Here is a 25,577-nt window from a genome sequence, read left to right on the forward strand (position 1 = left end):
ATAATTTTTAAAATTTTAATCTAACTTAACTGAATTGTACAGTGAATCATTACTACCTCCTCCAGTCCTATATTTAATTTATTTATTTTGTATTTATACCATGTATATTTATTGTTCAATTATTTTAATATGACTGTACACCGCCCCGAGTCTCTTTTGAGAGAGGGGCGGTCTAGAAATTGAATAAAGTTAAGTTAAGTTAAGTTAAGTTTTGGTTCTCCTGATCCATTAAATCCTGTGTTGTGATCATGGATTCAATGGTATAGGAGACAGATGGCTAACCTTTTCCAGACCGAGTGCCCAAAGCATGCGTGTGTGTTCATGAATGTATGCCTGCGTGCCTGAACCCCCAAAATGCAATGTGCACATGTCCCCCTGCATGCTCCCCACCCCCGTGCATGCCCCCCACCCCCGCACATGCATGCACTCCCCCCACATGCATCCGCTCCCCTCGCACAGATCCTGCCCCCCATGCATGGGCACGCAACTCCTGTGTATGTGCCCCACCCCTGCACATGCGCGGCAGAGATCCAATGACCAGCTGTCGATAGAAGGTGCGCGCACGGATGCGTGGCAGAGCTGAACTGGGGGTTCACATGCCCACAGAGAGGGCACTGTGCCACCTGTGATGTGCGCCATAGGTTCACCATCACAGGTATAGGAGCTGACCCAACCGTATCTGAAGAAGTCCAGCAATAAAAAGCAGGCGATCATGAGAAACCAAGAGGGTGAATTTGTTATTTCTAATGATATTTAACCACTCAAAAATTGTCCTAAATTTTTTTCAGGCAGCCGTAGTAACAAAACTATGCAGCATACTTTATAAGCATATTTTTGCTGTGTAGCAGCCTAAGATGACGTTGGTCCCCATTCCCCCCACAAGCATAATAAGCCATTTATATAGAAGGAGCACTGGGGAAGTGCCTGAAGCAATATATGCATATAAAACAGATAGAATATTCATCCATGACATTCTACTTTAGTTCCGTCTGGCAGTGAGCCATGATGGACGCCATAAACTTGCATCCTCCAAATGGAATGCCTGCTGTTGATTAAGAGTAAAAAATCACCAGGATTAGTTGAGAACATGTGCTACATGAAGCAACTGATTATAGATAGAAGGTAGGCAAATCTACAGGAATCAATTTTTTGCTTATGTATTTGTATCCCTTTCTGGCTATCTGAGAGAGGCTCATCTGGATATTGAGTTTCTGCTGTAGAGTTGAGGTGATTATCATTCATGAGCAGCACCTACTTCTCAGTTGGCCGATTCTACACAAGGAGAATAAACAATTAAAAGGCTCCATGTACGAGCTAAGCATGAGAAGGACATATTTTATTTTGAAGAAAAACCAGGGATGGAGGGAAAAGAACTGTGCTGTTTCTCGTAGGCTCGGTAATGCTTCTAATTATTGTTAAAGTATACAAATGCATCATACAATTTGTTTTGCTTTTTAAAATAGTTGTAACTAAATTCAACCTTGAACAAATTCAGCTCTTTTGCTGTGCTTTATGTCAGAGATGGGTCAAGTGAATGAATCCTGTTTTTATTCGCAAATGCATTCTGCCCAGTGGTGGGTTACGACCGGTACGCCCCGGTATGCCACCCACCCGCCCGTGCTCCTTACCAGTATTTGAGCTGTTTGGGGCTTATACACATGGAGCATACAGGGACTGCATGACACTCCACCAAGGAGCTGGAGCATTGCGGAGGCGTCACAGAGCATCGCAAGCGGTAAGTACACATGCTTGCGTTGTACGCATGTACTGCACAGGTTCATGTGGTGGACACCCAACCCCGTTGCACCGTACTGGTTGCAACGGGATCCAGAATGCACTACTGGTTCTGCCCAATTGCGAATTCTGCAGTGGCATATAAAGAGGAATCCCACTATAAAATGAATTATTTGATTTGACAGGTAATTGTACAAGTCATATCTATCCCCAAAGCTTATCTCCTTATTTCTCTGAGGCATTTATCAACATAAAATGAGTTTAAAAAAAACTATCTTAGATTTTTAAAATACATTATTATCATGTAAAATTCCTCTTTATATACAATTACAGAATTGATCCTTTGATCCATTTCACTGAGAAATGCTGCCTCAAATCCCATACCAACATCACTATACAAAGCCCCATTTTCTCCCGCTGCCCTCCACTTCAGAGGCTTTGCAGAGGCCTGAGGGTGGTAGCAACTGTCTTGAGATTGCTGAAGGCCTAGGGCCTTCGTTTCAGCCCTGGCACTGCCACCACTGAGCGCTACTGTCACGGCATAGATCGGGTAGGGGGGGAGAGATAGGTAGATGAGGAGCCGCTGTGCTTGCAAATGTGGCCCGGCTGCCAAGCATTTCAATTTGGATCACATGAATGCAGGGCCACTGCAATGAGCATAACTTAAGCACAGGTCATAACTTCATTTTTTCATCACCACCATCATTTTAAATTGTTGCTGAACAAGTGGTTCGAAATTGAGGACTCCTTGTATGAGGGAAAAGACCACTCTTGTCTCAGAGGGAAAGCTGTTCCATGGGAAGGATGCCTCATGGAGAATACCCATCTCCTCTAATAAGGGTGTCACGTGACAATAAAGAATCTGGCATACACAGTCACATTTTGTGCCAGATGACATTCCAGGATTGAAGAGAAACCTCAGATGGACAGAAGTATAGTGAAAAATACAAATGTCTCCATTCTTTGAATGGCTAAAACGGATGCACTTGCCTCTTCTAGTTGAAACTATGAGTCCAGAAGCACCAGACCAGGAGTGAAATTCAGCAGGTTCTGACAGGTTCTGGAGAAGCGGTAGCGGAAATTTTGTGTAGTTCAGAGAACTGGCAAATACCACCTCTGACTGGTCCCAGAATCGAGAGAGAATGGAGATTTTGCAGTATCTTTCCCTTGCCACGCCCACCAACCCACGCCCACAGAACCGGTAGTAAAAAATTTGAATTTCACCACTGCTGCAGATTGCACACTTGCTTTTTTTAAGAAAGAAAAAAACCCCACCCCATCAAGAGATAACATTGGTTATCTTCCTAGAATTAATAGATATTTGAACTAACAGTCACTTTGTTTTATTTATGCTGTGTTTGAGCCTCTTTCTTCCTAGCGGGGTTCTCATAGCATCCAGGCATAAAATCTCTACCATAGATCCCATGTGATCCGAGTTGGAAATATCTAATTGGATGACAACAAATCTCTGAACCAATGGGTGACTTTCTCTAGTGGCCTCATATGAATATTAAACAAAGTAGGCGGGAGGGTCAAGCCCATGAGGACTTGATAAAGTGTCCAATCGCCCAACCTTTCTTCTTCCATAACTACCAGCTGTCAAGTTCCATTTGATAGTAATCGAACAATAAAAGTGATATCTTCACCAAGTAAAGTTTGACTCCTGGTTCCCATCACTGATATTTTAGATATCATGCCTTCCTCAAAAGAACATTCTGAAGAGCTCCATTAAAAATCATCATCATCGATGCCTATTAAGTCTGGGAAAAAAGGTACTTTGGACTATTTTCTGGAATCTCCCCTCCCCCCCCCCGATCCTCTGTCAGAGAAGGGGAAAGAAGAAAGGCATCTTCATTACAGCAATTCGGAAACCCATCTCAGCATACATGTAAATTGCCCTCAAAGCTCATGTGTTATTTACTGTTCTACATCTACTTTCAGCCCTGTGAACTTCTAATCTGCTCTGTGGGCTAAATTCCATTTGACCCACTGTGCTTATTCCACAGGGGGTTGAGAATTATGAATTACTATTCTAAGCAAGTCAACTAAATGTCAGCTCAGATTTCTTGAATGAGACTTGAAGCATGACCCGTTCTACAAACCCATATGCACGCGGGCACGCACGCACACATGGCAAGCTGGGGTCATATTAAAAGAATCATACCTGCTAGGCCCATGCACGCCAAGTGAAAGATAATTTGGCCATGTGAAAGTCACAAAACCATTGGAGAGGAGTTCAGAGTCATTAATATAGTGACAACAAGTCACCATGGCAACAGGTAAGTCCAGCAGCAATTGCTTCCAGAGAGCCCAATTCACACTGCTCCTCTTTGAAACAGATGAGGGAAGGTTCCATGGGGGAAAAAATCTGCATCTGTTTCTTCATCTAACTTTTGGGCTGCCAGCGTTTTAACAAAAACAAAGGGAGTGAGCAAAAAAAAAAAAAACTAGTTGGCAGAAGTAAATAGAAGGGATGGGGGGGGGGATGGAAAGCTTGCAAAGGAGAGAGAAAGGGAAAAAAGGATACATGCCTGCAAATGCAAACATTCAGAAATCTTTCCCTATTTGGTAAGCTTTGACAATTCTGAGCAAGTGGAATATTTTTTTTTGACACTTTAAATGAATGGAGGGGAGTAAGGGAAAGCTGTCACCTTGATCTGTTGAAGTTCTGTGCTCTTGTAATGTGTTTTGCGTTCGATTTGTGGTATACGTAACAGAGAAATAATGCTGGGCTGCCAGTTTAGAGTTAAAGCAGGCCAGCAGCTGCAAGCTCAGAAAAGTTCCAACTCAAGTGGCAATAGAAAGGCTCTAAAAGCCAAAGAAATTTCGTTAGAGGAAACGGGGCACAAGGGACAGGCTGGCAGCTGTGCGCACACAGATAGTCTGTTCTCATCAGCCATTTACTCATGGAAGGAAACCAGGAGATGAGAACTGCAAGTGGTGCATAGCAACCGAAGTCTTGTGAAAAATTCCTGAATCTGGGAAAAGCAGAGGATTTCCACTGTGTCCAAGATGCACCAACAGGTTCTGCTGAAAGGACATTTTCCATGACTGAGACTGGAGAAAATAGACGTGGCACTTCCTTTCTTTTTTTTTTTTTTAAGAAAGTCGGTGTAAATCTGCAATGTCAAAAATTCAAACGTCAAGCCTCCCGTTTCTTTCAAAATTAATGTATCACTTCAATTAGGAAACAGGCTTTTAAAAAAACAAGTATATATGAAGTTCTGCCCTGACACAAAAATTCTCCGGGGATTCACAACAGGATCAGCGGACAGAACCAGCAAGGAGCATTTCTCCACCTAGTGGACAAAATGTTTTATGGCGCTCCTTGGGAGCAATTTTGACTCTGTAGTCTGTTTTGTGTAACTCTTGTTTCATCAGTCCACAGCTGTTTGAATCAAGTTTTTTCCTGGGCTCCAAAAAAAAACCCCCAACGCACTTGTGCTAGACCTTGAGAAGAAACAGGAAGTTTTATTTTACGGGGTCTGTCGATACAGGACATGATGTAGGATTTGAGGAGAAAAAGTTCCCCATTCAACAATCACAAACTGTTCTAGAACAGCCTTGGAGAGCTATGGAGCGGAAGAGGAGAGTCATGAAATAGTTTTTCTTTCCTGTTTCCATACAGGAAGTATTTACTTCCTAGTAAACTTCCTAGTAGGCGTTGCAATAGGTCAGGGGTGTCCAAACTTTTTGCAAGGAGGGCCAGATTTGGTGAGGTGAACATGTGTGGGGCCGATCATTCAGCCTGACATTCTTTGAACCCTTAACATTAAATGCGAATTAACTACCGTATTTTTCGGAGTATAAGACGCACCAAGATTTTGAAGAGGCAAATTAAAAAAAAAGTTTTTGCACTCTCCCAAAAATGGCCCATTTATCACGAAAATGGGCCTTTTTTTTAAAGGGCATGAATAGCCTTTAAGAGGCTTCTAGAGTGCTCCTGGGGGCTGGGGGGGGGCAAAGTTGGGCAAAAAATGGCCCGTTTTTTGCTCATTTATGCCCTCCACAGCCCCCAGGAGCACTCTGAAAACCTCCTACAGGCAATGCACAGCCATTTTGGTGAAGGGGGCAGAGTTTTGGGAGGCAAAAAATGCTGTATTCAGTGTATAAGATGCACCCAGATTTTTAGCCTCTTTTTTGAGTGGAAAAAGATGTATCTTTGTACTTCAAAAAATACGGTATTTTATGAAAGACTAAACAAATGACTGCAGTGGGGAGAAGAGGCTGCGGGCTTCTTGAAATTTGAAAAAGGGCCACATTTGGCCCCCGGGCCGCACTTTGGACATGCCTGCAATAGGTGAATTAGAAACTGTGGATCTTATATCACACTGTCTGCCAGGGAAAATAAGAAATTTTACATCAGGTGCACCCTGATATTGTTTTACAGTACTTGGTTCTATATTAAGTTTTTAGGTCTGTTTTGGGTTTCTTTCATTGAGGAGACAAGGTAAACAGGAGTAATTAAAGGTGCTTCTCTCGTCATTTCCTGTAGCTTAAAAGATTTTCAGCATTTCCCATTGGAAATTAAATTGCCACAGAAAATTCTGAATTATTTTTCAATTCTTTTATTTCATACTCTTCATTTATGATGCAGCTACTATTACTGTTTGCATTGAGACTGTATTTTAGCTGCTCAATGTGCACCAATCTGTCTCTTATAGATTGTGAGTCAACTGAATATCAACATGCAGATCCAGGAAAGAAAATGAATGGAACACTTATGAGCCGGTTCTGATTCAAATTTTTCAGTTTAAGACACTTTGGGATTTGTGGGTTGTAATTCTTTTAATTCTAAGCAGCAGTCAGTCAATTAAAATTATTTGGGAAAGAAGAAGCTTTTTGTATTCTAATATTCATGGAACATTGAATTTTAATTCATAAAACATATTAAAACATATTAGATATAAGTCACATAAAAGTAACTGCAGCTTGTTTTGCCCTGACTGCCAGTTTGGATTTTTTTTTAAAAAAAAAAAAGTAAATATAATTTAAATAAGCAACTGATTGCCTCTTCCTATAAAGACTAAGAATACAGAACATGAGAATCCAAAGTAAAACACAAATCCCCTCCTCCAAATCTTGGAAATGACCTCCTGAACTGCTCCAAAAATCACTGCTAAACTATAATTTTTTATTAGAAAGAAGAGACCAGCACTAAATAATTGGGGGATTTAATTTTAATTGTATTTTAAATTAGAAATAAATCTAGTTCTTTTCTTGGCTTCACTAGCTTCCTTGCCTAACTCCAAGTACACCCCTCCTGAGACTCTAAGAGTTTGTGCACACTGGTATAGAGTAAAAAAAAATTAAGCTATGCCAGACCACAGCATTCACGAACCTTAAAGAAAAATAATATTTCACTAATTTTCAGTGTTTATATCCTTATGAGATATTTAAATCTGATACTTACACTTCAGATAACTGAAGCAATTTCCTGAATGTTCAAAGCAAATGAAAAGCAGCCATATAAATGTTTAGAGAGCTAACTATATACAAAACAATAAACAGTCAATGCATCCAAAGTTAACACTCTATACAAGAATATAGTGACTACACTCTGTTAGGAAGTAAAGATTCAGGCCAAGCCAGCATCAGGATTCCAAGGTGCAATTGGTACCAGATGTTTAAGAAAAAAAATCAGCCACTGGATAACTAGGAAGAGTGCTTATTCTCTTCATTATTTCCTTTTTCTTTTAGCAGAACTAAATGTTTTTGATGTCCCTATTCCCCATCAACCTCCTCAGTTTTCAGAAGGATTGGTAATTTGCAGAGGGCCAACCCATAAAGCTGAGGTGATGATGTCTTTGACAGCTGAAAGTCATTTGTAATACTGTATGAAATTTTTACTTTTACCTAAAGAAGGGGCAACTTTTATGAAGTTAGTCCTAATTTGGGAAAATACCATTTGGTCGATCTACTTAGCCAATATATTTACCAAGACCTGTTTATACATTACAGCAGGGGTGTCAAACTTGATTTCTTAGAGGGTCAGATCAGCATTGTAGTTCTCCTCTGCGGACCAGTTGTGGGGGGAGGGGGGCTCTCCAGGCCAAAAACAGGGTACGAGGGGGCCTTGCATGGCTCCCCTGGACCCCGTTTTGGTCAGCAAAGTGCTGCCAGAGCCACCACGGGCCAGTCCTTTGCTATTTCCAGGCCAGCCCCACGCCAGATTTAAACACCCTGTGGACTGGGTGCAGCCCAGTTTCAAACCCCTGTACTACAGTAAAAGAATAAACCGTTATATTCACAACAGTGAAATCATTTGGCATACGTGATTGGAGAAGCCAATGATTTGATTGGAGAAGCACAGTATTCCTTGATGCAAAGCAATCAGTTGATTTAAATGTATTTTCCGCTCCTACTTTATTTACAATGCACGAAAGGTGGTGGAGAAAACTTTCTTCCTTTCCACTCTTTCCATATAAATTAATAAATATGTGCTACATTTAAATGATTACACTTTTTTTGCACAGTTAGTATATAGGCTAGCATCATGCCGAGAAAGGTTTGGTTCTCTTTAATAAATCACTCCAGAGCTTTAAATATTAAAAGCATGGATTCCTTTCCACCACGCTGCTGTTTTTTCATATGCAGTGCTGATTATCGTTTTTTGAACTCTTTTCTACCAATTACATCCATATCTTACTCCCACCCCTAGGCAAAGTATCAAGGCTGATATTTCCATATCAGCTACCTTTTCATAAGTGGACTAAGTTGTCTCACAGAGTTAACATTTGGTGACATTTCTTCTTGTTTTCCAAATGCCTCTCAGCATTGAACAGGCAATTAAAGGATGATTTATGGCTGCTTAGTCATTCTTTAGCAGAGTCAATCATGGATTGGGCGGAGTGAGGGCAGAGAGAGGGGTGATTCCCAAATAGTTGGCACAAACCACACGTATTTATCCATATTCATAGACATGTTGCAGTCTATATGCCAATGGCTTGGGATTTTCTGTGTTTTCATCCTCTTGTCATGGTTTGATGCTCTTAGCTGCTATTGCTTGTTGGGTAACAGATTCACTCTTCTGAAAATTTGTTCAAATGTTTTATGGCTAGTTTTCTTGGTTGACTCTTGAGTATTTTATTTTATTATTATTCTGGAGAAAGGCCCCAAACCTAACAGGTAAAAACATATCCAGGTCTTCTCATTGCAATGTATCATAACACATCACAGACAGCAGCAGTTATTGAAAGAAATTATGTGCAAGAACTCAAAGTCCATTTATAGGAATAGATCCAAAAGAGTTCTACATAAATTATATCAGGACAGAACAGAACAGAACACTTTGTTGGCCAAGTGTGATTAGACACACAAGGAATTTGTCTCCGGTGCATTAGCTCTCAGGGTACATGCAAAAAAACAAGTAATCATAATCATAATAACAAAGTAATCATAATAATAATACCAATAATAGAAGGTAGTGGAACAGATGAAAAGAATAAAAGTAATACAGCTATACTACATAAGAAAATATACTTAGACATAAGACAGTACTGTGGGTATTAGGTGTTCAGCATGATGAAAAAAACTGTCTCTGTGTCTAGTTGTTTTGGCATGTAACGCCATTTTTTAAAAAAAATTGAGAAAAAAATAACCACCAACCACAGAAGCAAACTATAGAAACTTGAAAATAAAATGGGTGCTCCTACAGATATTAGCAAGTTTTAAGGACATTAATTCCCACTGTGGCCATTTAAGAAGACAGATATATTTTATTTATTTGTCTAAGAATTATGATTTATCTCTCATATTTTTACAGAAAATGTACAGCAAATATCTGGATTACTCTGAGCTATAGGCTGAATTTTCTTAACAATACTCAGAGGGAAAGCTTTAATGCCGGCTTGCAAAGAAAATGGAATATTGCCTCAAGGACTCTACCAAAGGATTCAAAATATTCTTCTGCAAAAACTACAGAGCTGCCACAAGACATCCAATGAGAAAGAACTGCAACCCAAACCGTGAAAGGTTCTTTTGATTATCCTACTTAATCCCTATTCATAAAGATTCTTGCTTACTGGTTCTCGGCCATCCATTGCTTCCATCCACAGCCTTCGATCTTCTTCAGAAAGTGCCTGCATTGTAATTACTCCGGACCTGCAGAGATGAATGGAATGGTGCTGTGAATAATAAGCTTAAAAATAGGAAATAGGAAAAACAGAAGTGGTAAATCAGGTGAACTCAGCAAAAGCTACTATAATGCACCTTTCCATGGTTCAGACTCAAACTCAAGTGGGAGGAAATTATGTGCATTAAAAAAAGAGACAAAATTAGAATATCATCAATTTTTCTCGCACTTCACTTCCATAGATCTGTTGGCTGTGGAAAAACAAACATTCCAAGCAACATATTTCAAATGTTCATGAAGGTAATTAATTTTTTTTTAAATGATCACAATAGGCTGACAAAACCAAACAGAAACTTCATAAGAGAGCAATCAAGGAAAATTCTTACTAATTAAATTGATGGGCTTTGCATTTTTGTCAAAATCTAACCTAAAGGTGCTTTTTCAAGAAGCAACTGGACTTTCTTGTTTTTCTTTGAAGATGTTTCACTTCTCATCCAAGAAATTTCTTCAGGTCTGACAGGTGGGGAATGGAAAGATTTGTATTCTCTGCAGACATTTGCATTCTTTGCACTACTCAGGTGACCCTGATGAGACAATTAACCTCCAAATGGCCTCAACAACTCTCTAAAAAGAATGCAAATGACCAGCTGTCTGCAAGGAATATCAATCTTTCCATTCCCCACCATCCAGTCAGAATTGAAGAAGCTTCTTGGATGAGAAGTGAAATGTCTTCAAAGAAAAACAAGAAAATCCAGTTGCCTCCTGAAATAGCACCTTTGGGACAACCATGACCCTGGATGACCGAGAATCTCCATAGGCATTTCTCAAAGTCTATCTTCATATTTATATAGATTATATCAGTCAGAGCAGTATCGAAGCTTTTGAATTATCACTACAATCTGCCCTCGACTTGACATGGCAATCTAACTAATCTACTGGGGAATACACATTTTTGATAATAAAAGAAAAAATGGATTTGTTAATCAATTAAATATTTTGATTCAAAGTTAACAAGCTGCTACAACTAAGATTAAAAAATAATGTTCTCCTTCAAATTCTTCACTATATTACTGGTTGATGGAAAGAAAGAGAACAGCTGAAAGAAACACACTTATGAAATTGATAAGAAATGGAAAGTCAACTTGAATAAATTGACTAACATTTCAATATGTTTTTAAAATGAATCTTCAAAAGATTCTGTAAAAGGGAGGTAGACAGCGGCAAGCGATTAAGATAACAACCAGTAATTGGAATTATACCCCTCAAATAAAATGAAACAGCATAAGAAACAAATAACAAGTAATTCATGTTGACAGAGTTCCAAAGTATGAATTATTTTATTGTATATATCAATAGGTCTTCTCTACTTCTAGAACCTTGTTGTAAGAGAGCAATTTCTAAGATGCCATTTGTTTCCTTGTATTCATCTGTACTGATCTTTTCCACATCAATACAATATATGTTCTCCTGCCTTGTCAATGAGTATGCTATAAACCGACTGTCATGATATTTCTGCTCTGAGGAGAGCTAATTTTTAATGTTAATTTACTGTATTTTGTATCTTTAATGAAAATGGGAAAGATGAATAGTGACATTTCCCAAAGATTCATAGAGTCATCAGCAAAATCTTTTGCCTACAAATATTTGGCTGTAATTATTGCAAGAATCTGTCCAATCAATGCATGAAAATGTCTAAAATGAAATGAAAAACTATAATGAGGCATATTAATGTGCCTCACAGTTATATCACGGAAAGTGACATTTGGCTTCTGCCTCAACAGCAATGGAGAATAAAAATTTAATTTTTAATCATATAAATTTATAAACTGCCAATCAGAGAATTACAATTATGTCCACGAAACAAGCTCGCACAGTTTATCCAGCAAAGAATGCAAGTTATTTTAGCTTGCATGACATACAGATGTAAATTACTCAGATTTAATAGATGTTGTTTTCACTAATCTCTTTTTATAATAATCTGAAAACTATAGAAATAACATTTTGGGGGGAAAAGCTTTTGTTTAAAAAAAAACACCCTAATTTACAGCTATTCTGGAGGACTGTGTTGAAAATTAAATTTGTCAGAGCTAGTTTGCTTTTTCATTTGGGCAATTTTTTCATGAAGATTTAGCTCATTCTTGGGCCTAATCTAGCATGATCCTTCTCTTAAATTAAAGCAGAACAAATCTCTGTTGAATGCCCTAGCCTAACAAACCTGTTTTTAACTGACGCTAAACAGAGATAGAAGCAACAATGAATTTTTGTTCTGATGATTAAAAATAAAGAGGTTGAAGGAGCCAGCAGCTTTTTCTCTTTTAATCCATACTTTGTTTTCATTATACTGTTTCTACAAAGGAATTTTTTTTTTAAAAAAAGACATGGGTTGGAAATCTTGTTCCTACACAAGTTATACCAAGCAACAAACCTAGTGCTTAACAGGGCTCGTTCTAGATTAGGACAAATCAAGCATGACAGATAGCAAACGAACAGGTAACCGTAACTGTATTAAAAGTCTGGGACTACATTCTTAGAAAACTTGGCAACCTCTTTGAATAGAGTCAAAGAGTTGCTTGGCAAATAGGCAGCCATATAAAGTAAGTGAGTGAATGAGGGAAATCAGACTTCTCCTTTTGTCTGAAAAAGACTTCCACTATGTGTTCATTTCTTTCAGCCAGGCATTACACTACTTCTACAAAACAAAGATGGAAATGTTAGCCTTCACCATGCTAGATGCTAAACAACTTATACCAAAGGTACTTTTTCAGGAGGCAACTGGACTTTTTTCTTTTTTTCTTTTGAAGACCTTTCACTTCTCATCCAAGAAGCTTCTTCAGTTCTGATGGGATAGTGATGAATGGAAGAAAAACACTATCCAGTCAGAGCTGAAGAAGTTTCTTGGATGAGAAGCAAAACATCTTCAAAAGAAAAAAAAAACAAGAAAGTCCAGTTGCCTCCTGAAAAAGCACCTTTGGGACAACCGTGACTGAGATCTCTATAGACTTTTAAACTACAGCATTGTAGAAGAAAGTGTTTGGAGTGTTTATTAGATACATAAAAGGCAGTAACCAAGTGGTAACCTCTCACTCCCTCCTATCTTCCAAAGTAAAAAAAAAAATCCAGAGTCACTGGCTTACAACCTAAAAGATACTACTATACCCATGATGGCGAACCTATGGCACATGTACCTAAAACCATGTTGTCCAGCACGCACAGCCTTGCCTGTTTGCCTTACGGGTTTCAGGCACAATGATCAGATATCGTTCGCGTGCACGGCAGTGCCGAAAACTGGTTCGCACATGTGCACCGGCCGGCTGATTTTCAGGTGTGCATGAACGCCAGAACCCAGAAGTTCAGCTTTTCTGCAGCCCGATCCCTTCGTGCGTGCGGCAGTGCCGAAAATCAGCCTGCATATGCACGCCAGCCAACTGATCGTCGGGTGCGCATGCCTGCTAGAACCTGGAAGTTCGGCTTTTCCGGAGCATGGCCTCGATGAGCATGCATGTGTGGAAGGGATGTTTCTGCGCTACCTTTTTGGCACTCAGTGCCAAAAAGATTTGCCATCACTGTACTATATCATCTTTTATTTTTCTAGAAGTCTAAATGATTGGAACTAAGCATTCCTTTAAAAAGCAGCATCCTCATCCAAATCTTTGGTGTTTTTCTTCTTTTTAAGAAAACAGCATGAGCTTTTGAATTCGCATTTAGACATCTTCTCCAAATGCGTGGCCTCCATTTTACGGCTGATTTTCAAGCCGTTTTCAGGCCGTTTTCACGCACTCCGGCACCCGTGAATACTGGAAACCAGAAGAGCAGATGGCGACGGCACACATGCCCACCGAGAGGGCTCTGCGTGCCACCTCTGGTACACATGCCATAGATCTGCCATTACAGACCTATACTTTTTGAATGCTAGAAACTATAAGAGAGAAACGCAAAGAAGTACAAGTATCATTCAACTGGCTTTTATGCTGTGGGAAACTTTTTAAGTTATACCAAGCTAGCTACAAGTGTACTATATCACATTTATACTTAATTAGAAACCAGTGGTTTTTTTTTCCCTATTATCCCAAATCTATCTTTACGATCCAGTGCTGTTCTGACTATTCACCAATCAAGTTCTCTATTCATAAGGAGGAAGCTACTTTTGGGGATCACCTCTCTACAAAACAGCGAAAAATGGAGGGAGAGTATAAGCTTTAAAGTTACTTAGCATTAGTCATAACATGGTAATTTCAAGATTTTGTTCATTTATAAAGGTCACTGGAAATGTGACACAGCACAAGAACAAGTACAGGTTGTATTGCATTTGACCAGCACAGAGCTCATCCAAGAGAAGGAGAAAAATGAATATATAAACAAAGCTGAAACGCTGCAGGTAAGAGGGGTAAAAAAATAATAATAATGAGTCTTCTATGTCAACACAATCAGTGCCTATGGGCAATGCAGAGGCCTCATGAGACACTATGATTTTGATTTTATTTTTTAACGAAGAAGCAAAACTTTTAAGACTGAAAAGAACTGTGAACCATAAAGATAAACAGTACACTAGAAAGAAAACCAAGAGCTAACAAAAAAATTAGAAAAAACCCTTAGAAGTAGCTTTAAACAGAAATATATTTTAAATTTCTAGACTGTTCAATCCAGAATGACATTTATACAAATAAAAGCCTTCTTTTAGGAATAGCATTGTTATTATAACCAATAGACATTATTATAAATTATGTTTGGAAAATATTTTTTTAACTTTTGAATTTTTTAAAAATCCTTTTTCAATTTTTTTGGGGGGGTCAATCTTCCATATTTTTCAAAAGATCTGAATTATCTTCATGGCCAGTTCTTGATAACTTGTTCAGAATTTAAATAAATTATGTGCCGCAAAGAAACCAATATGATTTATCACTATAATTGTGATTCGTGGCTAAAGATGCTTTGGAGCTGTGAAGAGCAGCCACACCATCCAATATAAGGCACTGGTGCTGTAAGGTGTTGTCTCTCTATATCCCAAAGCACTTTTTCCTTAAATCCAAAGTGTTGCACAAGTCAGGTTCAAACTCCATATTGTTCTTCCAGAATTCTTCCAGGGAACCTGTCCCCCTTAATGCAAGAATTCTCCATATTATTGAGAAGAATTCCTTGCTTTTAAATAAAATAGTTATATATCATTCTTAAAATTTAGCATTCAGGATAACTACTTTAAGTAGGTCTATCAAATCCTCTATCTTCCTATTCCTCATACTGAACAAATATATTTCCCATGCTTAAAAAAAGATTTGGGTGAAGATCAGAAGAAGTGAAACGTCAAGAGCTAATGTTCGTACTTGCCATATCCAGATTTTGCATGAGGATTTAAGGCAACTGCATTACATTCTTCATTTAATATTTTGTCACCTGAATTATGTATTGTGTAATTATTATTTTGAAATTATTATTATTAAATACTTGATGGGTGGCAATGACTGAGGCAAGGCAGTAACTCGAACAACAAGGCTTTATTAACCAACTAACGCAACAGCAACTCCAGAATCAAAACAAGCAGAACAGCTCCCTCTTGACAGCTTTTTATAAGCGAGCTGTCAAGCGGGGTAGCCAATTGCTGCGCTCCAATTCTCCCGCTCTCGCCTCGCCCAATAGGAGGCTAGGACATAACAATTATTACCCGCTTTCCTGTCATTTCGGGAACATTAATATAGCAACTGTATGGGGCAACACATGGACTTTAGCTTTAAGTAAAGTCCATCCATATTTAACACACTGAAAGGAATGTATGGTACATGTTACTACAACAGAGAGGCACCTTCATTTTAAAAAAACAACAACCTGGGCTTCATGAAAAGATAAAACTTCAGCTAAACATGGCTAATAGCAAAATGCATAATCTATAAATAAGGATAACTCAAAAAGAGTGTGACCTAGTATCTGTTTGGTGAAGATCAATCCCAATTTTTTTTTCACCTAACAAGCCTTCCATAAATAATATTCTGAACGACGAAAACTTTATGTGCTTGCTATTCATCAATAGGATAATACACAAACATAATTATTGCATTGATTTAATAACACCACTTGTTGAGAAAACAATTATAAAAATTGATTCCACATTGATTTTCAAAAGCAGACTGAAAACCCATAAAACTACACAAGTTTCTGCTCAATTTCATTCTGCCATGTATCTCTATTTAACGTCAATGGTGGTTTCTTATATATAATATCTCTATAGATATTTATTTTCCAGTTGAGCTAAAAACTAACAAAGCAGGCACAGCTGCCACCTACAGGCTATATCATAAGCACTCCTTAAAACCCAAAATGGGTTATTTGGCTTTATAACATTTCAAAACATAAAATTTTACATTAGGCTATAAAAGGCTATATGAAGGTTTCCCAGCAAGATTTTAAGATTACTGCAATTACAGTTCGAGGAATCTGTTATATGAAGTTTTTTTTTTTCTAGGACAAAAAATACTTCATATAAATAATGCAGTCAATTTAGGGGAGGCAATAATACACATATTTATGGAGAGGATATAATTGGTAAAACTTGCATTCTTTTACAATCTGGCTTTGGCCTGCATAGGGTGAATAATGTGAACACTGAAGTTCATCATTCTGTAAATATGCCGTTGTAGGCAAGAAAATGGATATGTTGATATAGTCAATTTATCTTCTTTCTGCATACTTGTCCCATTGCCATCTCATCTCCAGACACAGAACATGAATGCAGTTTTGGTCATATGCTTAGCTATGATAAGACATTTCAAGTTCAGGACCTAATCCTGCTTCATCATATCTCCTTTAACACTTCATCAGACAAAATAAATTCACAAGAAAATTTAAATTGATCAACTTTAAAAAACAAGTGCAAACTAAAAAATAAATAAATACGATAAGTGGAGAACTTCCCTTACAGTTGCCACTACCATTTCTCTGGAAGCAAAAAGTCAGCTATGCAAAGAAAAACTGGGTAATGGTCAGAATTCAATTTCGTGAGACTGAAACAATATGTTCAAGTTTTGTGGTACTGTACGGTTAAAAATTACAGATTGTTAAACAGACACTGAATCAACATGTATTTATTAATGTGATATTATCTTATTTGATCTGAAGGAGTCTTGACTTGCAAAGTATGAGAAATTGAACCCTTTGAAGACATGGTATCTCTTCTATACATCTATACATGTATAAAATATATTTCAAGTTAAGCTTGTCTGTGACTTTATGGACATATATCCATGCAGGGTTTTCTGACAACAGAACCAGAGGTATTTCCACTGCCTTCCACCAATTTTGTTTCGTTGTTGTCAATCTACGCAGGGCGGCCTAGCAGTTAAGATGCTGGGTTTGTCAACCAGAAAGTTGGCAGTTCAAGACCCAAGTACCGCATGATGGGGTGAGCTCCTGTTCTTGCTCCAGTTTATGCCAACCTAGCAGTTCGAAAGCATGCAAAACCAAGTAGATAAATAGGTATCATTTCGGTGGGAAGGTAACAGCATTCCATGCACCTCGGCATATAGTCATGCTGGCCAAATGAGCACAGAAGTGTCCTTGGACAACACTGACTTCCGCTAAGAAAGAGAGATAAAACACTGCCCCTTAGAGTTAGGCAGGAGGAAACCTTTATCTTTAGTCTATAGACTAGCTCCCAGTCCTGATATTCTATCCAAGTACTCAGCAGGCACAATCATCTTTGGTTTTGAGGCTTGCATGTATAGGTTCATGTAACTCTATATAAAATCATGATCCCACTGGGTTCTAGGAGTTGTGGTGATTTTGAGTTTTCTAGCTGGGCACAAGAAATCAATTTTGCTTGACCCACATGATACTAGGGGCAGAATTACTTGGTGGTAACAAGTTGGGCAATGATGCACAAAGCATACCTGTATGGGACCCCAGTATCACTAACAGATTCATTAGCAATAGCTTTTTGAAACAGCACAAATAAGAGGATTTTATGTTATTAATGCTGAGAGGTAACAAAGCATCACTGATGCCATCTGCTTAATGCCTCATAGCATTATCATCTTGGCAATGTGTAATTGACAACAGAGAAATTAAAACAAGTGGTCTCTGTTTCCTCATCTGATTCCACTGACTCTTGCTTCACCTTTTCTCTTTGCAATTTTTATTCATTTTACCCTTTCATATTTGTACACAATGCACATTTGGATGCATGACAGGAAGCTAGAAAAATGATTGGCAAAGAATGTCAAAATGAATTCTTGTTCTGTTTTCAACAGGGTGACAAATTCCACTGCTGCAGTAAAAATTCCTTATGATGAACTCTTGTGACTTTCTTCTATAGGACTACAAATATAACTACTGTTGTATTGTCCTTGAATAAAACTTGGACGTTGATGGAGAAATAGTAGTCACTTTATGTTAGCTGAATCGGCTTAATATAAAGAGCCTATTATTTTTACACTGGTGTTCAAGTACCATTCCTAAGCAATTGTTAAGAAAGTGCATGTGTATATAGTAAATACTTCAGCAGAAATACTACCAGTGAAATTCACTAAAAATAATCATTTGAATTTGATTTCCTATGAATCAGTTGTAGCTAAAATAACACTGAAGAAATTGGCTTGTACCTTTTATTCACCTCTAGAATTGTTGATCATGCAGCTTAATCTGGTTTTTAGTAAAAACCAGAAAAGCTCATTTATCTTCCCTCCCTTCACTCTCCAAAAAATCAAGGCAATTACATCTACTTTGTTGTTGTTGTTTATCCTGTTCTTTCTACCAAATTCAGCCATACTGCATCTCCTTCACATTTTCTGTTCCTGGAAAGTTCTTAAGATAAAGAGCCTTGAAACACTTAATACAGAACCTACTGCCTTTTTAGGCCTTTTATACATCTAGAATTACCCACCTTGAGAGAGAAGAAAATATGTGAATTTTTTTATTCAATACTCCACTGTTGACTGGCTGCACTGTTTGGGGTTTGCAATCAGCAACTAGACTTGGGTTGGAGGAGAACGTCAATATAAAACTCCCAAGGAAAGAAAAAAAAGATTGAACCAGGTTTCACGGGGAAAATAAGAGAGTATGTATAAGTAGCATCCCTGTTTTAGATAAATCAGAGTTAACAAATCACCATAGGTTTTTTTCCCCCCTTTTTTATTCCAGTTAGCAGTCAATCAGGTTTTGTAATGAACAGCTAATTCTATTGGATCTTCGATGTATTCAAAGAGAATATATTATTGCAGTCACTACATGTTATTTATATAGAATATAGTTATATGTAACATTCATTGATGATAATTTGTGCTAATTTAAGCAATTTCATATATTGTTTGTACATTTTACGCTAGTGAAGAAGGCAGTGTAGGTTGATTCTACTGTTGCCTCATGTAGCTATTCCTAAGATCTTAACTCTGATTTCTAGGGCAAGATCTACCCCTCTTTCCTAATGCTTATATGAATAGAACAGTTATGTACTGGATGCCAAATAATTACATATAAAAGCCCCCTCTCTAAAGTATAGCTAGATCTCAAAGAAACAAACTATGGGATATGTGCAAAAACAAACCACATAAACAGCACCATACAACCTAGGCCAGGGCTTTCAAACTCGCAGGCCCTGGGCCAGATGTGTCATGCGTTGGCCATGCCCATGCCTGGTTTAGTGAAGGGAGAAAAAAGTTGTGTATTTCTGCTTCTACAGTACTGGCTAATGAATGGCAAAAGGCAAACTCAACATGAAGCCACACTGAGCTTCTGAATAAATGTAATTAATAAATAAACTCACCGATCCACAGCTTCTACATCAAAGCAGAATCTCTTCTCTATGGAATCAGTCTTCCGTCGAATGCATGATTTGAGAGTAATAGCTTCGTCTTCTCCCTGGCGGGATATGAAAATCGCATATTAGGTCAATTCTTTTTTTTTTTAATCTAATCTTGAAGCAACCTTGTTTTCAATGCCAGAGGCATTCACTTTGGAACCAGTATTTCACCCCATGCTGATTATCAATTAAAACTAGGTAATAAAGAAAAGGATTTGTATATCCCGTAAGGTACTCTTTGTAAAATGAGAAACAGAAGCTTTCTTTAAACCTCATTTAAATCTATCAATCTTAGAAGGGATAAGAACATAAGACAGCCCTGACAGATCATAGCTTTATCTAATCTTGCCTCAAAGAGTGTTTACCTGTTCAGCCAAGCCAAAGCAAAACTGGAGAGTATCTCTTGCATGCTTCTAGCATTGGCCACAATGGAACATTATCTCCAGCTCTGAACCTTCCATTAATTTTTATACCCCCTTCTTTAAAAAACCATGTAATGTCCAACATTATAATACCATAAATCAGATCAGCAGAAGAACATGCTTTAAGGCTACTATCAACCTGCATTTTAACTGCATCTATTAACCACAATATTCTTTAAATCACTTTGCTTAGAAAGGTGGGGTTTTCTTCTTCTTTTGTCCTGTTAGGATTCTCCTAAAACCTGAAGAGTCTTCCATTTTCAGTAATTACAATCATGGCATAGAAAGATTGATCTGAGATGAACATTAAATGGGTAGCCCTTGACTTATGACCACAACTGAGCCCAAAATTTCTGTTGCTCAGAGAGGCAGTTGTTAGGTGAATTTTGACCCATTTTACCACCTTTCTTGCCATAGTTGTTAAGTGAACCACTGCAGTTGTTAAGTGAATCTGCTTTCCCATTGACTTTGCTTGTCAGAAAGTCATAAAAGGGGATCACATGCCTCCAGGGCAGTTCAACCGTCATAAACATGAGTCAGTTGCCAAACATCTGAATTTTCATCAACAACAGTTGATGGCTGCAACAGTTGTAAATGTGAAAAACAGCCAAAGGTAACTTCCTTCAGTGTTGTCAATTTTGATCGGTCACTAAATGAACTGCTGTAAATCAAAGACTACCTGTATTTCTAATGGTCTGTATGCTTTTACCCCTAATTATACAAATCACAATGTTGTTTTTCAATTGCTGGGAAAACCAATTTTCAATCTAGTTTTGATTGTAGCCCAACCCACAGAAAGGAAAGTAATCTACTCAATCACTAATCAGGCAATGTTCCACTTCTGTTGTTGGCTTTAGTCCAGTTCAGAGATTCTTAGAAAGACCTGGCAGATTAGAAGCTACAAATGACCTCTAAAAGATACACTGATAGGGAAGTGCCACAAAATAAAATAAACATTCCCAGACCTCAAATCACAGCCCAATGCCCTTGGAGGAATAACCTATGTATCCCATTACTAAAAGCATACTTGCGAAAAAACTATTCATTGTGATGTGTCAAGTAATGACTTTGTTTCAGAAAATGACTTGACTGAATAAGAATAACAGGAAAATTATTTCAAAAATATTACCAGCAAATCTTTATAGCTTTAGAAGCATTGCCAATACAAATGCAGACAAATAAAAGGTTGCAGGACAAAACAAAGTGAATATAATAATTCATCTCATCCCTTTAAGGAATGAATATAAGCAGCAAGTGCCTTGAGACATCTTCCTGGTATTACATTAATTGCAACAAACCTGTTTAGGAAATAAATTACTATGTTGGAATCTTTGTATTAAATATTTAAAAGCTTTTTATGCGGAGCTCTTTTTTCCCCCCAAGATTTTGTTAACTTTTTTTTCAAAAAAAAAGTTTTTTTCTAGGATAATGCCCAAATGTAGAATTTGTAGAAGTTAAACTGGGAGAGTTTGAGTCTACATTTTCAACATGGTGCATGTGCACAGATGCATGACTTTATACGCACACACATTTACATAGATAGTCACTATCATTTTATATATATACCATTTACCGTATTTTTCGGAGTATAAGATGCACCGGAGTATAAGACGCAGCAAGGTTTCGAAGAGGATTTTTTTTAAAAAACATTTTTTGCACTCTGCAAACCTCCCCAAAACGGCCCATTTTTCACAAAAACGAGCCTGTTTTTTCAAAGGACATGAATAGCCCTTAGGAGGCTTGTAGAGTGCTCCTGGGGGGTGGGGGGGTGGGGGACAAAAATGAGCAAAAAACGGGCCCATTTTTTGTCAAAAAAGGGCATGGGTAGCCTTTAGGAGACTTAGAATGCTCCTGGGGGCTGGGGGGGGGGGGAAATTGAGCAAAAAACAGCTCGTTTTTCACTCATTCTTGCCCTCCCCAGCCCCCAGGATCACTCTGAAAGCCTCCTACAAGCTATGCACAGCCATTTTGATGAAAGGGGCGGAGTTTCGGAGGCAAAAAATTGCTGGATTCAGTGCATAAGATGCACCCAGATTTTCAGCCTCTTTTTTGAAGGAAAAAGGTGCGTCTTATACTCAGAAAAATACGGTAGATATATATGCAGATCATAATGGTAAGAGAAATGGTGCAAAGACCATTTTGATACACAAGGAAGCCTTGTTAACCAGAAAGTTATCCTTGTATCTGATATGCACAATTACGTACTCTTTTTTTGACCTGTGATTTGTGTCCTAACATTTAGATCACTAGATTTCACCACATTCTCATTCTCCTATCATTATAAAGATGCAAATACAATTAATTCATGTGCAGTGAAAATTGAAAGAATTTATTGTTTACGCCTAGAAATATATTGCTTCATATTGAAAGAAATAATAACTCTATTTAAATGAAAACACTAATTATAAAGGGAAGGTGTGAACATGTGATCCAGATGCATCATACCATCTGAACTATAAGTTGACAAAGAACTGAAGGGACACTTAAATAGAATTATAGTACTTCATGCAATTAGTAACTTTGGTCAACTCCATTTTAGTTTAAATGCTTAGTTTAGTTTAAAAAAATAATAACTATCTTCATGAAAAATCATCTGCATTTTTACTCACCGCCTTTCCACCAGACTTCTGGTCAAATGGCACCATTGTTATTTGTTTGGATTCACTCTGATATGTGCAGTAATGCTTTACCCAGGATGTCCCAAAATGACCTAGTCAGAATAGAAATGAGTTGTATATTTCAGGTATGACACAAATGCAAGCTAATCTTAACATATGGAAGGATGGAACCAAACTTGCCGAACAGGCTACAATTCATGATACGATCGAAACCTTTAAATATATTAAGGGTATGAGTAAGATTCTAGAAGGCAGGATGTTCAATATTAAGCAATCAAGAACACAGAGGCATCATCTCAAACTGACAGGAGAGAAGTTCAAAAGTAATATTAGAAAGTACGTATTACTTCACAGAAAGAGTAGCGGAAGCTGGACCAACTTCCAGAGGAGGTAGTGTGTCAATCATTAGTAACTGAGTTTAGACATGCTTGGAATAAATGCATGTCCATCATCTGACAAAAATTAGAAATAAAAAATGAAATAAAAATTAATAAAATATAAAAATGATAAATAAAATAAAAAGTAAATAACAAAAAAACCCAAAAACTTAAAGGTGGACTTACTAGACCACTAGGTCTTTTCTTGCCATCAATTTTCTATGTTTCTATATCCAAAATACTGAAAGTCACAAAAAAAATCACTAATTGAATTACTCTGTCGATTTCAGTCCTTGAAAACAAAAGGGAGTAATTCCTATAATTTACCATCTTTTTTTTAGTAAATCCCCAAAAGAAAGTCCAAAGGGGGGAAAGTACTCTAGAAGAAAGATATAGGTAATGCAAAATGGAAACTCTGTGCAGGTTAAAAATGTAATTTAAAATCAGGGAAAATATTAGTTTTCCTTAAAGGTAATATACAGTCTATTAACAGCAGTGCTCAACCTGACATTAGATGGAATGAAAAGAGCAGAGATTCTTCTTTTAATACTCACTGCAGCTTTTTCACTTCACAACCTTCGTAACCTTTTAGATACAGGTGTTGATATTATTTCAAATATATAATTAGATTATCTACTTTGAACTTCTATTACATTATGTAGACCTCTCCTGAAATGTGAGTTTCATAAGAAAGTTATTTTATTCTTGCTAATTAGAGTTAGGACAGAAATAGCAAGAAAATGTAAGCCGGTTGCAGTCAATGTGGTTGAAAGCTCAAGGGCACAGCAATTCTTCTGTAAGTGCAAACATATTGCAGCAGACCAATTAGAAGGGAAAAAAGTAAAATCTGTTTTAGCCTCATAATTTCTATTTCTCCTATACATTAATAAAATTCATTTGCTTGATGCCTGTTCATCTTTCTAGTAGTTGGGAACTTCTGGCTCTTCTGATGCTGCTCTATCTTTTGGTAGTCTGGAAATACAGCTAATGCCTATGCATGCTAGCAATTGTGTTGCAGCAATATCTATAGGAGTATCTCCACAACAGCCAAAAAAGGTTTCAAGGTTTATAGAAAAGATATGAAGATATTAAACAGTTTTACATATTGTTAAGTAATTAAGCTCCCCGTTGGGAGAGCGAGTATGCAGAGAAGCATAGTGAGAGTGATATGGAAGAACACGCCCAAACCAGCATGCAGAGACACTGAATAGTATAAAAATATAGTAGTTTACTATGTAGAAATATAGAGGTATTCAGAGTCAGGTTAACAGTCAAGGTCATACACGGTTCAGTAATTCAGTTACTGAATTACTATAGTCAGTCTAACACACAAAGTATAGCTAAACAGTAGCAAACCACAATACCTCAGTATACACCGATCAGCTTCTAACAAAACAGAGAGCTAACAGCCATTCTGGCTCCCTCTTATAGCTGCTTGAGGTAACAAGCCAATTACATCTCCTAAGCATTTAAAGTAACAGTAAAGTAATCATAGCTTATATACATTGCCAAGCCAAGCCTAGGGTTACATCCCTAACACATATCGTTACCCTGGAGATTTCACAGTGCATACAGTGAACTGTGTAATACTTGCTGTCATTATAAATATGCAATAATATTCTGTGCCAGTTATTTTTATTTTCATTAAAAATAACTGAAAAGGGGAAAAAATAGAGGAATTATTCTTCTAAGGAGCTACCCTTTCCAGAAGTTGTCTGTGGAGATTCTTAATCATCCATGACTCCTTGAAAGTTTTGTTGCCTTTTGTAAAAGCACCTTTGGAACTTCCAGGGGTTCTAATTGCATCAGCCATCCATTTTCCTGATTGAGAGGTACTCACGCTTTTCCTGAACGTAAAGGTAGCCCTCCATGGTGAAGGGGCTGATGTTTTTGTGCTCATGAGGATTCTCCTTCATTTTCTTCATCAAGGATTCAACTTCTGACCGGGTGCCTTCGAAACGGTTTCTTGTCTGCATTTAAAGATTAATGGAAAATGAGTAGAAAGTATTTCAGTCAAGCTTTAAATGCAGAGAATATTGTATTAAGGTTATGTCTATGGAAATGCTCAGTCATCCAGATCATGGTTACCCCAAAAGTGTTTTTTTTTTCTCTCTCTCAAGAGGCAACTGGACTTTCTGGTTTTTCTTTGAAGACGTTTCACTTCTCATTCAAGAAACTTCTTCAGCTCTAGCTGGATGGTGGGGAATGTATAAATCCTTCCATTCCCCACCATCCAGTCAGAGCTGAAGAAGCTTCTTGGATGAGAAGCAAAACATCTTCAAAGAAAAACCAGAATGTCCAGTTGCCTCTTGAGTGGGGTGAAAGCACCTTTGGGATATTAAGGTTGTGTGAGAAACAAGACTGGCTGAAGAAGCTTCTTGGATGAGAAGCAAAACATCTTCAAAGAAAAACCAGAATGTCCAGTTGCCTCTTGAGTGGGGTGAAAGCACCTTTGGGATATTAAGGTTGTGTGAGAAACAAGACTGGCCCAAGAACGAATGCTACCTGAAACATAACCGCAAATGAAGAAGACCCATACAACCAGATTCTTTAGTAATATGAGACAGAAGA

At 37.7% G+C, this 25,577-nt stretch overlaps 1 protein-coding gene across 3 annotated transcripts in view; it reads right to left on the reverse strand.

The window, feature by feature from the left end:
• The window catches only part of ARHGAP26 (Rho GTPase activating protein 26), a 257,550-nt gene that overhangs the window by 130,179 nt on the left and 101,794 nt on the right, over nt 1-25,577 (reverse strand). For all 3 annotated transcript variants that reach the window (XM_081936142.1, XM_081936141.1, XM_081936143.1), the window contains exons 8-11: nt 24,847-24,976; nt 22,621-22,721; nt 19,554-19,648; nt 9,759-9,837 (exon numbers count right to left, since the gene is read on the reverse strand). In XM_081936142.1, coding sequence (XP_081792268.1) covers nt 9,759-9,837; nt 19,554-19,648; nt 22,621-22,721; nt 24,847-24,976 — 405 coding nt within the window. The remainder of the gene's footprint in view (nt 1-9,758; nt 9,838-19,553; nt 19,649-22,620; nt 22,722-24,846; nt 24,977-25,577) is intronic.

The sequence above is a fragment of the Natrix helvetica genome (assembly GCF_964273705.1).
Source record: "Natrix helvetica genome assembly, chromosome: 1".
In the NCBI taxonomy this organism is placed as follows: Eukaryota; Metazoa; Chordata; class Lepidosauria; order Squamata; family Natricidae; genus Natrix; species Natrix helvetica.